We start from the raw sequence: 15,996 nt of genomic DNA, 5'->3' as shown, positions 1-15,996 counted from the left end.
AATTTAATGCTACTGATTTACTTATATTTATTATCAGTTTGTTTTGACTCATCCAGTTTACAAAACAACTTCACATCTCAAATAGTGTTGTCTGTAACATTTCTGCTGTCTTCCCACTGATTAAAATGCTTGTGTCATTTATAAACTGGGTAGTGCTATATCACTGTTTGGTTAATGCTAGGTTATATATATATATATATATATATATATATATATATATATATATATATATATATATATATATATATATATTGACAACATCTTCTATTTCCATATTGGCCAGAGCTGGTATCGAGTTCCTGCAAGGGAAGGTTGGCTCCTCTCTGCAGTTTGTAAAGGTCAGCAAGCCCATCTGCTACTCTGAGGATATATATATATATATATATATATATATATATATATATATATATATATATATATATATATATATATATATATACAAAGATGATGTGACTTACCGAACGAAAGTGCTGGCAGGTCGATAGACACACAAATAAACACAAACACACACACAAAATTCAAGCTTTCGCAACAAACTGTTGCCTCATCAGGAAAGAGGGGAAGGAGAGGGAAAGATGAAAGGATGTGGGTTTTAAGGGAGAGGGTAAGGAGTCATTCCAGTCCCGGGATTGGAAAGACTTACCTTAGGGGGAAAAAAGGACAGGTACACACTCGCACACACACACACCTATCCATCCACACATATACAGACACAAGCAGACATATTTAAAGACAAAGAGTTTGGGTAGAGATGTCAGTCGAGGCAGAAGTGCAGAGGCAAAGATGTTGTTGAATGGCAGGTGAGGTATAAGTGGCGGCAACTTGAAATTAGCAGAGATTGAGGCCTGGTGGATAACGGGAAGAGAGGATATATTGAAGGGCAAGTTCCCATCTCTGGAGTTCGGATAGGTTGGTGTTAGTGGGAAGTATCCAGATAACCCAGACGGTGTAACACTGTGCCAAGATGTGCTGGCCGTGCACCAAGGCATGTTTAGCCACAGGGTGATCCTCATTACCAACAAACACTGTCTGCCTGTGTCCATTCATGCGAATGGACAGTTTGTTGCTGGTCATTCCCACATAGAAAGTGTCACAGTGTAGGCAGGTCAGTTGGTAAATCACGTGGGTGCTTTCACACATGGCTCTGCCTTTGATCATGTACAACTTCCGGGTTACAGGACTGGAGTAGGTGGTGGTGGGAGGGTGCATGGGACAGGTTTTACACCGGGGGCGGTTACAAGGGTAGGAGCCAGAGGGTAGGGAAGGTGGTTTGGGGATTTCATAGGGATGAACCAAGAGGTTACGAAGGTTAGGTGGACGGCGAAAAGACACTCTTGGTGGAGTGGGGAGGATATCATGAAGGATGGATCTCATTTCGGGGCAGGATTTTAGGAAGTCATATCCCTGCTGGAGAGCCACATTCAGAGTCTGATCCAGTCCCAGGAAGTATCCTGTCACAAGTGGGGCACTTTTGGGGTTCTTCTGTGAGAGGTTCTGGGTTTGACGGGATGAGGAAGTGGCTCTCGTTATTTGCTTCTGTACCAGGTTGGGAGGGTAGTTGCGGGATGCGAAAGCTGTTTTCAGGTTGTTGGTGTAATGGTTCAGGGATTCAGGACTGGAGCAGATTCGTTTGCCATGAAGGCATAGGCTGTAGGGAAGGGACCGTTTGATATGGAATGGGTGGCAGCTGTCATAATGGAGGTACTGTTGCTTGTTGGTGGGTTTGATGTGGACGGATGTGTGAAGCTGGCCATTGGACAGATGGAGGTCAACGTCAAGGAAAGTGGCATGGGATTTGGAGTAGGACCAGGTGAATCTGATGGAACCAAAGGAGTTGAGGTTGGAGAGGAAATTCTGGAGTTCTTCTTCACTGTGAGTCCAGATCATGAAGATGTCATCAATAAATCTGTACCAAACTTTGGGTTGGCAGGCTTGGGTAACCAAGAAGGCTTCCTCTAAGCGACCCATAAATAGGTTGGCATACGAGGGGGCCATCCTGGTACCCATGGCTGTTCCCTTTAATTGTTGGTATGTCTGGCCTTCAAAAGTGAAGAAGTTGTGAGTCAGGATGAAGCTGGCTAAGGTGATGAGGAAAGAGGTTTTAGGTAGGGTGGCAGGTGATCGGCGTGAAAGGAAGTGTTCCATTGCAGCGAGGCCCTGGACATGTGCGATATTTGTGTATAGGGAAGTGGCATCAATGGTTACAAGGATGGTTTCCGGGGGTAACAGACTGGGTAAGGATTCCAGGCGTTTGAGAAAGTGGTTGGTGTCTTTGATGAAGGATGGGAGACTGCATGTAATGGGTTGAAGGTGTTGATCTACGTAGGCAGAGACACGGTTTGTGGGGGCTTGGTAACCAGCTACAATGGGGCGGCCGGGATGTTTGGGTTTGTGAATTTTAGGAAGTAGGTAGAAGGTAGGAGTGCGAGGTGTCTGTGGGGTCAGGAGGTTGATGGAGTCAGGTGAAAGGTTTTGTAGGGAGCCTAAGGTTCTGAGGATTCCTTGAAGCTCCGCCTGGACGTCAGGAATGGGATTACCTTGGCAAACTTTGTATGTAGTGTTGTCTGAAAGCTGACGCAGTCCCTCAACCATATACTCCCGATGATCAAGTACCACGGTCGTGGAACCCTTGTCAGCCGGAAGAATGATGATGGATCAGTCAGCTTTCAGATCACGGATAGTCTGGGCTTCGGCTGTGGTGATGTTGGGAGTAGGATTAAGGTTTTTCAAGAAAGATTGAGAGGCAAGGCTGGAAGTGAGGTATTCCTGGAAGGTTTGGAGGGGGTGATTTTGAGGAAGAGGAGGTGGGTCCCGGTGTGATGGAGGACGGAACTGTTCCAGGCAGGGTTCAATTTGGATAGTGTCTTGGTGAGTTGGATCATTAGGAGTGGGATCAGGATTATTTTTCTTCGTGGCAAAGTGATATTTCCAGCAGAGACTACGAGTGTAGGACAGTAAATCTTTGACAAGGGCAGTTTGGTTGAATCTGGGAGTGGGGCTGGAGGTGAGGCCTTTGGATAGGACAGAGGTTTCGGATTGGGAGAGAGGTTTGGAGGAAAGGTTAACTACTGAATTGGGGTGTTGTGGTTCCACATTGTGTTGGCTAGAATTTTGAGGTGTTGGGGCGAGTGGAGCTGGAAGTGGGAGATTGAGTAGATGGAAGAGACTGGGTCTGTGTGCAATGAGAGGAGGTTGAGGTTTGTTGGAAAGGTTGTGGAGGGTGAGTGAGTTGCCTTTCCGGAGGTGGGAAACCAGGAGATTCGATAGTTTTTTGAGGTGGAGGGTGGCATGCTGTTCTAATTTGCGGTTGGCCTGTAGGAGGATGCTATGAACAGCCGGTGTGGATGTGGGAGAGGAAAGACTGAGGACTTTGATTAGGGATAGGAGTTGACGGGTGTGTTCATTGGCTGAGTCGATGTATAGGTGAAGGATTAGGTGGGTGAGGGCTATGGATTGTGCAGAGGGAAACATTCCACGTGGGAAAAATATATTTACAAACAAAGATGATGAGACTTACCAAACAAAAGTGCTGGCAGGTCGATAGACACACAAACAAACACAAACATACACACAAAATTCAAGCTTTTGCAACAAATGGTTGCTTCATCAGGAAAGAGGGAAGGAGAGGGAAAGACGAAAGGATGTCGGTTTTAAGGGAGAGGGTAAGGAGTCATTCCAATCCCGGGAGCGGAAGGGGGAAAAAAGGACGGTATACACTCGCACACACACACATAGCCATCCGCACATACACAGACACACGCAGACATTTGTAAAGGCAAAGAGTTTGGGCAGAGATGTCCATCCATGGATATATATATATATCAAAAATAGGATGGATCAAGTACTGAGCCCTGCAGTACACCACACTTTACTTCCTTGTAATCAGAGTAGTGTTTGGTTGATTTCTTATCTTCTTGATATTGTATTTCTTCTACTTGGCTGCATCCAGTAAGGTATGACCTAAGCCAGTTGTTCAGTGTACCTCTGATACCAGTACTACCAAGTTTCCAGAGCAATAGAATATGCTCTGTGGTGTCAAAGGCCTTACACAGATCAAGGTGTATGCTAGTTATTTTTTTCCACTATCAAGTTTTTGGAGAACTTGACTCAGAAAGTCAAATATTGCTGACGGCCTTTCCGGAAACCATGCTGGGCTGTGAACAATCAGTTGCACTTTTCTAGGAATCTCCTAGATAACCAGAAAAGTGCAACTGATTGGCCACGCCTCTTATGAAAAAAATAGTAGCATTTTCAAAAATATAGATAGCTAAGCAAAGACCTATAATTGGCTGTCTTCTTTCTTACCCTTTTAAACAGAAGCTTGAATTTCACTACCTTTAAGGTGGAAGAAAAAATTCCAGTTGTGAATAAACTGTTGAAAAGGTGGGCTAATGAGGTCATGTGTGTCTTTAATGTGAGAATCCAGAATCTCATCCATTCCTATTGCAAAGTTTGTTCTTAGCATATTAGCTGCCGGTATAATTTCTTTAGGGTTGGTTGGGGGAAGAAATAGGGAGTCAGTTTCTATTTGGATGTGATTGCATGTGATAGATTTTTTTTTGAAGATGTTATACCACAGAGTAACTGTTCACTAATATTTAAAAAGTATGTGCTAAAAGCACTGGTTACTTCTTCTGAATTTGTAATTTGTTTGCCTGCCACCTTGGACGAGATGGAGGCTGACATTTTGGAGGGGAGGGGGTGGACTCATTTCCTATTTGCTGTTTGACTACCTTCCACATGGCTTTCATTTTGTTCCTAGCTGTTATTATATGGTGATCATTTGCCATTTTTTTAACTTCTTTTATGACTTTGTGAAGCACTCTGTTATAATTCTTGAAATATACCAGAAATTCTTCAGTAACATTTTGTGTTTTTAAAATTTCAGAAACTCTCCTCTTTTCAGCATAAGATATTTTAATGCCTGTTGTCAGCCAAGAAACATTTCTTTCATTGGCTTTGTATTTCTTATTTTTAACTGCAAAAAAAAAAAAAAAAAAAAAAAATATTGAAATGATATGACAATATTTCTGTGAACGTGTCAAATTTTTTACCATTTCCCTCACAATTGTAAATGTCATTCCATGTTTCCTTTTTCAGTAGGTCCCTGAGATGTTGCTTGCTAAAATTTCTACCTTTTCTTGTTATTTGTGGTTCAGTATAGCCAGAGGCCTCTATTGGGAAGTAAATAAATCGTGCATAATGATTGCTGAAACCTGTATTCATATTTTCAGTCTCGCATAAAAATTTGTCTGTATTTATTAGTACCTGATCTATAGTACTGCTGGATGATTTGGTGGCTCTGGTAGGGGATGTAATGGTTGTATGCTTGTTGTAAGTTTTTACTAAGGCCTCAAGTTTAACCTGCGTTTTAAGTTCTTAATGAAATCTATGTTAAGGTCACGACACGTGTTAGTCATTTTACTAAATACTTTTATACTGTGAAGTGTTCTCTCAAGATTTTCAAGGAAAGTAGCTATGTTTCCATCTGGGCTTCTATATACACAATTATATTTAAATTAGTCAGTTTGGTAGTGGAAATTGCAAAGTCCTGCTCTTTCCCTAGCAGATCAATGAACTTTAAGCAACATTATTTGATGTCTTTTCTAACATACATCCATGTTCCTACATGCATAGACATTTTCTACTTAAAATGTTGAAAGGATAAAGCCCTCTATTATTTTAGGTAATGATGCATTTTCTGTTAACCAGTGTTTACTAACACATATAACTAATGCTCCTTTTAATTCATCTGAAAACAATATTTCCATCTCATAAATTTATTTCAGAGGGACTGCACATTTTGGTGAAGGAGTACATATTTTGATGATGGCTTAGTTTCTTCACTGCTAAGGTCTGCATTATGTTTATCAGCTGCACAGGACATATAATCCATGACACTTTTATAGTTGTAAATTTCTTTCCAAAGCAATGTTTTACAAGATGAATTTTACATTTCTCTGGAGTCACTTGCCACAAAAACGTTGTGGTTTTTTCCTGTTGTGTGTGGGGGGAGTTGATGTGTAGTGACATGCTGTTTCACCTGTGATTTTTGAAGTTGTACTTTGTGGCACTGCAACTAAACATGACAGAGATCATCTTCTTTCTGTTTGAGCTCTGTCTAGAATCATTGGATTATTTGGTTCTTCAACTGAAACTGATGATTCCATTGCTGCTGCTGTAATTGGAGGTTGCACTAACCCTGGCTGATTTTAATGTAATTGTTTCAGTATTATATCACACATTGCTGCATTGCCTTTCTTGTTTCTATGTATTCTGTGAGTACTGGACTCTTCCCTGTTTTGGTTGACTGTATTAATATATGTTATATTGCTGAAAAGCTTGCATATTTTCCCAAACTTTCAGTTGGTTGTTTCTATTTATGTGTTTACACACAATTTTTCCAAGAGGTCATGTCTCACTGACATGCTTATTACAAATACTTTCATGTCCACAACCTTTTCGAATACTTCCCTTGAAGACTGCAAACCATACTTTGCCTCATTTTTGTAGATACTGTTTGCTCCAGCTAAAATAATGCAAGACTTACAACTTCCTTGGTTAATGTACGGGTCAGTGTATTGAGTACCTTCTCGCAGTGGAGCAACTGGTTTCACAAATCCAACGACACTTTTATTTGTCAGTTTTTCATTCCTAATCTCTGCCAATCCTTTTCCATGGCTATCAAAAGCAAATAATTGATCCCAGCATCTTGTTTTTAAAAAAAATGGTTCAAATGGCTCTGAGCACTATGAGACTTAACTTCTAAGGTCATCAGTCCCCTAGAACATAGAACTACTTAAACCTAACTAACCTAAGGACATCACACACATCCATGCCCGAGGCAGGATTCGAACCTGAGAACACGCGGTTCCAGACTGAAGCGCCTAGAACCGCTTGGCCACTCCGGCCGGCATCTTGTTTTACACATTGACTGTTATTGTGTGTTGTTTCCAGTTTCGAAACTTTTGATTGCATATTGTCATCTCTTAGTACATTCATTGTTTGTGATAGCAGACTGAATCTGTTTGTGCACACAATCACACAATATTGGTTTCATTTAATAAATTTAGTTGAGAATGTGACACTTTGCTTTTCACTTTGGTGTTTTGTGATTACTTTGAGATAAGTTTGACTTGTTTGCATGTTTTTGGTCATTATTTTCCAGTAACATGCTATAATTGTTTGTGTACATACGTCTTGGTTTACTTATAGTTGCTCCAAATTTTTGTCAGATGGCTTTACTCCATAAGTTGCTACACTTTATTTCTGCACATAGTTTTTTTGCACTAAAGCTTCACTTTTTTTAAAAAAAATTATTTCCTGGATGCAGTTTTTTCCACCACTCTGCATGTATTCTTTACAGAACAATTACAAGAAATCATATTAGCCACAAGCAGTTTCTGCAGCATCTCATGTACATGTGAAAAATATGTACCAAAAAAAGTCCCTCTAATTGTCAGATGGACAAGCAAACAAGAAACGAAGACAGCAATGCAGAGCATCAAATTGCAAGAACAAAACAACTGACTTGTGTGTCACATGCAAGAAATCTGAAACAACACATTTGTGTTCAGAACCGATGATTAAAGTAAGTAGCTTAGAAATATATTTTCTAAATGTGAATATCTTGGCTTCAGTTGTGGAAGGTATAGATGTACTACCTGTTGGTAACATATGAAAACTTGTGCTAGGTTGGAAATCGAACCCGGATTTCTCATTTATCATGAGTGGTCACCTTAACCATTAAGCTATCTGTGCATGCCTTCTGCAATGACTCAAACTTCCATATGTCACACTGCCTACATCCTTATACCACTGTCTCCTGCATTCATCGCTAAATGTTTGCAGTTGTACTCTGTATTCCCACGCCACTGCGAACGAGACTATGTGGTATCAAGCTCTATGATCTTATTGTCTTTTGCCTGCCTCACCATGTAGTATTTACTTGCATGTCTGGATGAACAGACATTTTTAATGATAGACTGCTGACTGAAATTACTTCAAAAGAAACTGGCTAAATGTGAAGCCAGACTATAGCTGTGAGCATTTGGTGATGAATGTGGAAGACTGTAGTACAAGGATGTAGACAATGTGATATATGGAAGTTTTGGTCAGTGTGCAAGGCGTGCATGGCAAGCCTAATTGGTTAAGGCTGTGGTTCGCGGTAAGTGGGAAATCTAGGATCAAGTCATGGTTCGATAAAAATTTTCATATCTTACATAGTACATCTGTACCTACCACAGGTGAAGTCAAGTTATTCACATTTAGCAAATTTATTTCGAAGCAGTTTCAGTCGACTGTCTATGTCAAAAATGTCTGTTCATCCAAACATACAAGTAACATAAGTAAAGCTGTCATCTTGCAGAAGATTGCTTTGAACACCACAGTGCTTTACTAGGCATGGTAATGTTGGAAGTAGTATGTTATTGTATTCCTCTGACCTTGGAACCCAGCCATTTTTAGGGGGACCTACAGCTCAATGTGGATTCTGAACCATGGTGTAGTTCAACATTTTTCACCATCAACAAACACTGCCAAATGTGAAAAAAGTGATACATCACAGATAAAAATCCTAAGACTGATTGGGGATCAAAGCTGAAACCATTGGATTTGTAGTCTGTCATCACTGAGCCACCAAGCCACACTATAAGACTAAAATATTAATTTGTAGTGTGTACTTATACAAAAATGAATCCAATCACAAATAAAAATGGTAACTATAAGTGAAAATAATGTGCAACTTCAGTTTGAATACTCTTTTCATAAAAAAAGTGTTTTTGTCTCTAACAATATTAAAATAGAAAAAAAGGGTAGCTCTATCACTGTGACGACTTCATGATCCATATTTTTATGTATATGAAAAATCCCTCAATTTACAGAGTTACTTCATCAAAAGCTCTTTGACGCAAATAAATGCAATGCACTTTATCTGGTTATGCCTACGTGTATTAAGTAAAAAAGCTATTTTTTTAATTATATAACTGATGATACAAAACTGTTGCTGTTGGAGCTATATTGAGAAAATGTGTATTTTACCTGTGACTGGAGCATCCTGTGTGAAGTCAATATTCACAGATGCATCATTGAGGCGATCCCCACATAATCGAAGACCCAAGCCTGTCACAATTATGTAATCATCAGTACAGCTGACTGCACCAGCACCAGCTTGACCAGGAGGGACTGTTGGTTCTCCATCTGTTGTATCAGCAAAGAAGTTAACTGGGTTATATCTGCAAAGATTGTCTGATAAGGTGTGAATGGAAGGATTTTTATATTGTCAACTGTTGGACACAGTGAAGTAGGCAGTTGAGACAGAATAAAGTGGAATACTCTTCACCAGATATAAATGGGATTGATTATCAAATGTTTTCCCGATGACAACAAGTGATATGTGTGAGAGGAGTGGCATCTGAATCTCAAAAATCTTGACTGTGAACTGTTGTAAGTGTGCCCAGTGAGCTTCTAATCTGGGGATAGACGTTCATGTTAGAAATTACTATAGAACCGTGGCACTGACTGTCTTATGGAATCCTGAAAACTGAACTTTATTTCATTTAAATGTCTTGTCCATGATTACTGTAAGATTAATTGCTATATTTGTGCCACCTATTGAATATCTTGACTTAATAGCTTATATGTTCCTCATTAGCTATTCCAGAAGATAAAAAGAATCTGTTTACATTTCTTAACATAAAGCTATCAATGGAGTTTAGTTTTTACATTGGCTTCAGTAATTGTCTTAATTGTAATAGAGTACATATATTTACTCAAGAAGTTGATGAATATGTTAACTATCCCACTTCGGTCATAAAATTACAGGTGAGAAGACTACATAAATGTGTATCATTCCATTCTAATTTAATTAACCAATCTAAAACAGACTCACAAACAAACAAACATAAACAATTTTTCTAACCTAAAGTAGGAATTTGGATTTGCTGAAAAGATTACTGAATTATTGTGATAAGAATGAACTGTTTGCACAGTTTATTCTAATGGATGTGGCATGTCCCTTTTGTTTGTTCATAAAACTTTTAGTAAATGAAATATCTTTCCAGTTAGTACTATACATAATAGTTAAGCCAAATGAAGCAACTACAGAATAAATTTTTCAGATACATCACACTTACCCTCATCCACATTGACTAGCTGGAACACATCTTCATTTGTGTATGTTATGCTACAGTAGCCAGCTTCCTTGCGTATACAAATAGCATAGTTTAAGTTGTTCTGCAAATTGATTAATTCTGTTAAGTTCATGTAATTAAATATGTAAGATGATGTAAAACCAAGCAAACAACAATTTTAAAAAGCCTGTTTAGTTATATCATTGTTCCAAAATGGATTGATTTTGAACTATGTCATTGAGTACAGTACAGCAGTACAGCTAATAATTAAGTTCAACATTATGTACTCATTTTACTACATGATCCAGTGACATTAATGTGACCACCACCTATGTTTGATGTCACCTTGATATAACCACTCACAGATTGCAAGTTGCAACACTAGCAGTGGAGGGTATACAAAGTGTGTAGGGCGGACACAGAAAACAGTGCAGTTGTTGAGGTAATGTGGAAACAGAGTGACCTATCTGATGTCCAAGACAGCATGATCATTGGCTATTGGGCCAAGGATGGAAGCATTTTTGAAATGGCTGTGTCGCTGCGGTTATAGTGTACTGTGGATAACAAAATGGTGAAACCCGAAACCTGCGCTGAGGAAACTGTGGTGCACCATAGGCCATAGATGGCAGGGTTGAATGGTGGCTGTGGTGATGCATATGGGCAAACAGACATGCAGCTCTTGATCAACTGACTACTCAGACGAACCAAGGAGCTACCAACAGTATCACTTCAATGACTGCTCAGCAAACATAGCTGTTTATGGCCCTCTACAGCCAGCACCTGGTTCAGGCACCTGTGGTGACTGCTGTTCATCAGCAATGAATGCTGGAATTTGCACACCGGTATCATAATTGGAGTGGCAACAAGTGACCTTTGCAGATGAATCACATTTTATTCTCCCATGGAATGATAGCCATTGGGTTGTATGAGCAGTCATTGGATAGGCCCAGCATTATCATCTGAGAAATGTTTTCATGGCATTCCACAAGTGATCTCAACATTTTGTAGGGCGCAATAGGTCAACACAAGTATGCATCTATTCTTGGGGACCATGTCCACCCCTACATATGTTTTTTTTTTTTTTTTTTTCTCCACTGTACGTTAGCATCTGCCAGTAGGACAATGCAACATGTCACACAGCTCACAGTGTATGATCATGATTTGAAGTGCAGCAGCCTGAGTTTACTCTACTCCAGTGGCCACCAAACCCAATTGAGAATCTATAGGGCCACCTTGATTTTGCAGTTCATGCCATGAATGCTGAATTAAGAAATCTAGTGCAGCTGGCCAAGGTACTGGAGTCATCATGTCTTCATATCCCTGTTGGTACCTTCCAGAACCTCATTGACACTCTTCCTGCACATCTGTGCTACAAAAGGTGGTTATTCAGGTTTTTTACAGGTGATCACATTAATGTGACTGGACCATGTATCTGTATATTGCAAATAGAATTGTGACATGTTTCGGGGCTGTTTACATTTATGGATATTGAAACATAAGTAAATTATGATGCATACATCATTAATGGCATCCTTCATATTTATGTTATGTATACTGAACAATTAAAGACAAGAATAACAAGTTGTTAATTAGCTGTTTAAGTTAAAAATGAGCTGTTAAGCTAAATGTACTTATATTCCATAATGTGATTATTAAGACCCAGCAGGAGTGCTTTTAATTACACCTTAATAAGGATTAAGAGGAGTGACGAGCACAGATCCCAATATCCATTGCCATGTTTATTCATTCATTCATTCATCCATCCATTTACTGTGTTATGTACACCCCATTAAAAAATGAACTTTAAAATATATGGGATAATTCAAAGTATACATTAATGAAACGGAAACAATTCTTTGGACTTAATATGTACCAGTACCCTGTGTCAACAGGTAATTTCCAAGATCACTCGCAAGGGATAAATATTGAGTGTGCAGCTGTCATGGCAGCAGATATCAATTAGTTATTGCTTTTGTTTACACCTTTGATAACAAACCATCTTATAATAGTGAACCTTGTAAGTAGTGCTCTACATATGAGTGAATGAAGTTGGTGCTGTGTCAACTTGCTTTACTCTTAAGCTGGCAGGAGTTAATTCCAAGATTGTGTACTGGGCAAAGTTGTTCAGACATCATTTAGTTCCAAATTATGATTTTGGGTATTGCATACACTACTCTTACCTGGCAGAAATTAATTTTGAGACTGTACTGTGGAAAGTGGTTTAGACTTCATTTAGTGATTTTAAGGAATTGTGTGGATTGTCATGGGGAGACGTGTGTCAGACATGGTGAAAGATATAGTTATAGTGAACCCATGCTATGGCAAACCAGGATTGGTCCTGGCTGCATACACAAAGCACAGAATTGTCAATGATGAAGATCTGGATCATGAGTAAGGTAAGTTAAATTAAAAATAAGTTTTTTTGTACATATTTTGTTGTTGTTGTTAATGCTGTAAATGAAAGGATATCTGGCACTATAACACTCTTGTGCTCGATCGTTGTTGCTGACAGTGCTGTAAACAAAAGCAACATCTCATGCCATGAGTGTAGCATGCTCAATGTACACTACTGTGACAAAAGTCATGGATAGCAGTACTCACATAGATGGATGGTCGTAGAATTGTGTACACAAGGCATAAAGGGGCATTGCATTGGCAGAGTTGTCATTTGTACTGAAGTGAGTCATGTGAAAATGATTCCGATGTGATTATGGCTACATGATAGGTATTAACAGATTTTGAACACAGAATGGTAGTTGGAGCTAGGTGCATGGGACATTCCATTTCACAAATTGTTAGGGAACTCAATATTCCAAGATCCATAGTGTCAAGAGTGTGCCAAGAATACTAAATTTCAGGCATTACTTATCACCACAGACAATGCAATGGCTGACGCCCTTCACTTAGTGATTGAGAAAAGTGGTGTTTGCATGGAGTTGTCACTACTAATGCAAAAGTGACACTATGTGGAATAACCACAGAAATCAATATTGCATGAGTGATGAATGTATCCTTTAAGACATTGTGGTGAAATTTGGCATTAATGGGCTACATCAGCAGATGACCAATGCAAGTGCCTTTGCTAACAGCATGACATTTTCTGCACAGCCTCTTCTGGGAAGACTGTGGTTTGGTGTGATGAGTCCCAATTACAGTTGGTAAGAGCTGATGGTAGGATTCAAGTGTGACACAGACCCCATGAACCCGTGGACCCGAGTTGTCAACAGGGCCCTGTAGAGGCTGGTGGTGGCTCCATAATGGTGTGTGCTGTGTTTACATGGAACAGTCTCGGTCTTCTGGTCCAACAAAACTGATCATGGACTAGAAATGGTTATGTTCAGCTACTTGAAGACCATTTGCAACTATTCACGGACTTCATTCTGAAGAATTTGAGCAAATGATTTGGCCTCCCAGATTGCATAACATGAATCCCATTGAACATCTATGGGACATACTCAAGGGGTCAGTTTGTGCACAAAATCCTGCACCAGCAACACTTTCACAATTATGGACAAATGTAGAGGCAGCATGGCTGAATATTTCTGCAATGGACTTTCAATGACTTGTTGAGTCCTAGCCATGTACTATGCCAAGCAAAAGGAGGTCTGGCACAATATTAGGAGGTAGCCCATGACTCTTGCCAACTCAGTGTATATCACTTGCAAGTGATCTTGGACATCACCTATCAACAATAAACTGTCTAATGTTGTTTAGTAGTGTTTGTGCTAATGCTGGGTGAATGTAACATACTAAATTAAGAGTGTAACTACTTTGTAAAAAGCTGCTGCTTCTTTAGTTATATTAAATAGTTACACTAATTAGCTCCTATTGCCCATAACCAGGTAACATGATGCCAGAGCCATGAAACATGGACTATAGAGCAAAGGGAGTGAGTCATTAGGTTGGATGAGTCTTGTTTCAAACTGTTTCCAATTTCTGGCTGACATCATGTTCCAAGAGTGTATGATGATTTGAGCAGCCATTTTGTGGTATTCCATGGGCCCCATGGTTACTCTGTAAGGCTGCATGACTGCCAAGGATTATGGGGTCATTTTGGCTGATCAGGTCCATCCCATGGTACAATGTTTGTTCACCAATGGTTATGCTATGTTCCAAGATCAAGGCCTCTGTTCACACAGCTTACATCATGCAGGACTGGTTTTGTGAGCACAAGGATGAATTGTCACATTTCCCCTGGCCACCACAGTCATCAGATCTTAATATTATTGAGCTTTTGTGATCTGCTTTGGTGAGACTGCTATTCACCTTTGTCATCATTAACTGAACTTGTCACTATTTTGCGGGAAGAATGGTACAAGATTGCCTTGGAAACCATACAGGACCCATATTTACCCATTCCAAGGTTATTGAAAGTTGTTCTGAATGCCAATTGGTTTCCTTCCTCATATTAGGACAGGTAACGAGTTGTGTTTTTGGTGTTTCTATATTTTTGCCTCCTCCTTGTAGTTTCTTGATGAGAAATAATGTGTTTTTCATTCACAGACCTTCCGTCACTAACCTCTGTCAAAAGTAATTCTTTATACCTGCATGTTTTGAGGTCTTTCATGACACCTTCACAGGACCTTGATAATGTTAACATGCAAATTAATTCATATATGTTATAGGAATGACTTTTTTATCAGTAATATACCTTCTCTTACATCTATATAAGTTTTTGAAACAGAGGAAATCTTACCAAATACCCAGCATTTGGTCCCTCATAATTGAAACTGTGGAAAGACCCTCTGACACCAACATAATATTGAAGGCAGTTCCGTGGGCTCTCCAGACGGTCTCCTGGTCTTAATTGAGTTACTTTTATCTTGAATCGCCGTGGAAAGTTTCCTCCACCTTGTGATACTGACAGCTGAAATGGACCGTTAGAGCTGTCAACGTCCATGTATACTGCAGCGGAGAACACGGAAAAGGATTAAAACAAAATCATTACAAAACTAATTGTTGTGATTTTACAGTATTGATAAATACAGGAACAAATATTTTCTGGATTTATGTCATGATTCACAAATACATAAATGTTGGATACATTACTCATAGTGAAATGATAAAGTGGGAGTGAGTCACAGAGTGGTAAATCATAAATACATACAATCTATGTCTTCCATAAAATACCCTACTCCAAAAGCTTTTGGACATTGTGAATATAAGACAACATAACACGATAGTTTCTTATTTAATCATCACCAAGAAAAACTGCCCATGATGCAGTATCAAATCATTGTTACTGTTTTGTAACTAACATTGCCTGCACTGGCAAAAAGACAATGAGATTATGTATAAGTAACGTGTTTTGTATATTTGCCAACAAGCTATATCATTACTTACTTCAACATTAGCTTTAATATCGTAATCACTTTTAGTACTTTTAATATATATATATATTACTGATATCTTCTTTTACAGTGCTGAACATGCCATTGTTCAGTTTTCTTAATAGTTTTCCCTTTGACCCATTACGTGAATTGATTTCCACTATCTTACATTCAGACGCACTGCCACAAAAAAATGATGTTGTTAAAGGCCAGAATTTTAAATAAATGGTGTGGAAAATTTATAGCATTGTGTGTAAGAAAAATTTAATGACAGAAATACATTTAGAATTTATTATGCCGGTATATAAATCTTTATCATGACAGCTAATCCAGCTCAAGCCTAGAACAGCTCCCTGTGTTACAAGGACACACAATAGAAATTGTGCAAATATCCATCAATGTACCATAATGAATATGAGTTGTGGCAGTGTGCTGTCATAACACTGCTCTTGCTCAGGCTGATAATTAAATGAATAAATTAATTAAGGATAATAATTCAGAAAATTAATTGCCAGGAAACATGTTAACTGATGAAG

The 15,996-nt window shown here is 39.1% G+C and overlaps 1 protein-coding gene across 1 annotated transcript in view; it reads right to left on the bottom strand.

Moving 5' to 3' along the window:
• The window catches only part of LOC126234599 (uncharacterized), a 231,141-nt gene that overhangs the window by 23,653 nt on the left and 191,492 nt on the right, over positions 1 to 15,996 (bottom strand). Inside the window, exons 7-9 of the mRNA XM_049943318.1 lie at positions 14,827 to 15,035; positions 10,134 to 10,233; positions 9,040 to 9,198 (exon numbers count right to left, since the gene is read on the bottom strand). Of these exons, the coding sequence (XP_049799275.1) occupies positions 9,040 to 9,198; positions 10,134 to 10,233; positions 14,827 to 15,035 (468 nt within the window). The remainder of the gene's footprint in view (positions 1 to 9,039; positions 9,199 to 10,133; positions 10,234 to 14,826; positions 15,036 to 15,996) is intronic.

Source organism: Schistocerca nitens, chromosome 2, assembly GCF_023898315.1.
Source record: "Schistocerca nitens isolate TAMUIC-IGC-003100 chromosome 2, iqSchNite1.1, whole genome shotgun sequence".
NCBI classification, from domain to species: Eukaryota; Metazoa; Arthropoda; class Insecta; order Orthoptera; family Acrididae; genus Schistocerca; species Schistocerca nitens.
The sequence above is the reverse complement of the archived record's forward strand: the minus strand, read 5'-3'. Positions and strand labels throughout refer to the sequence as shown.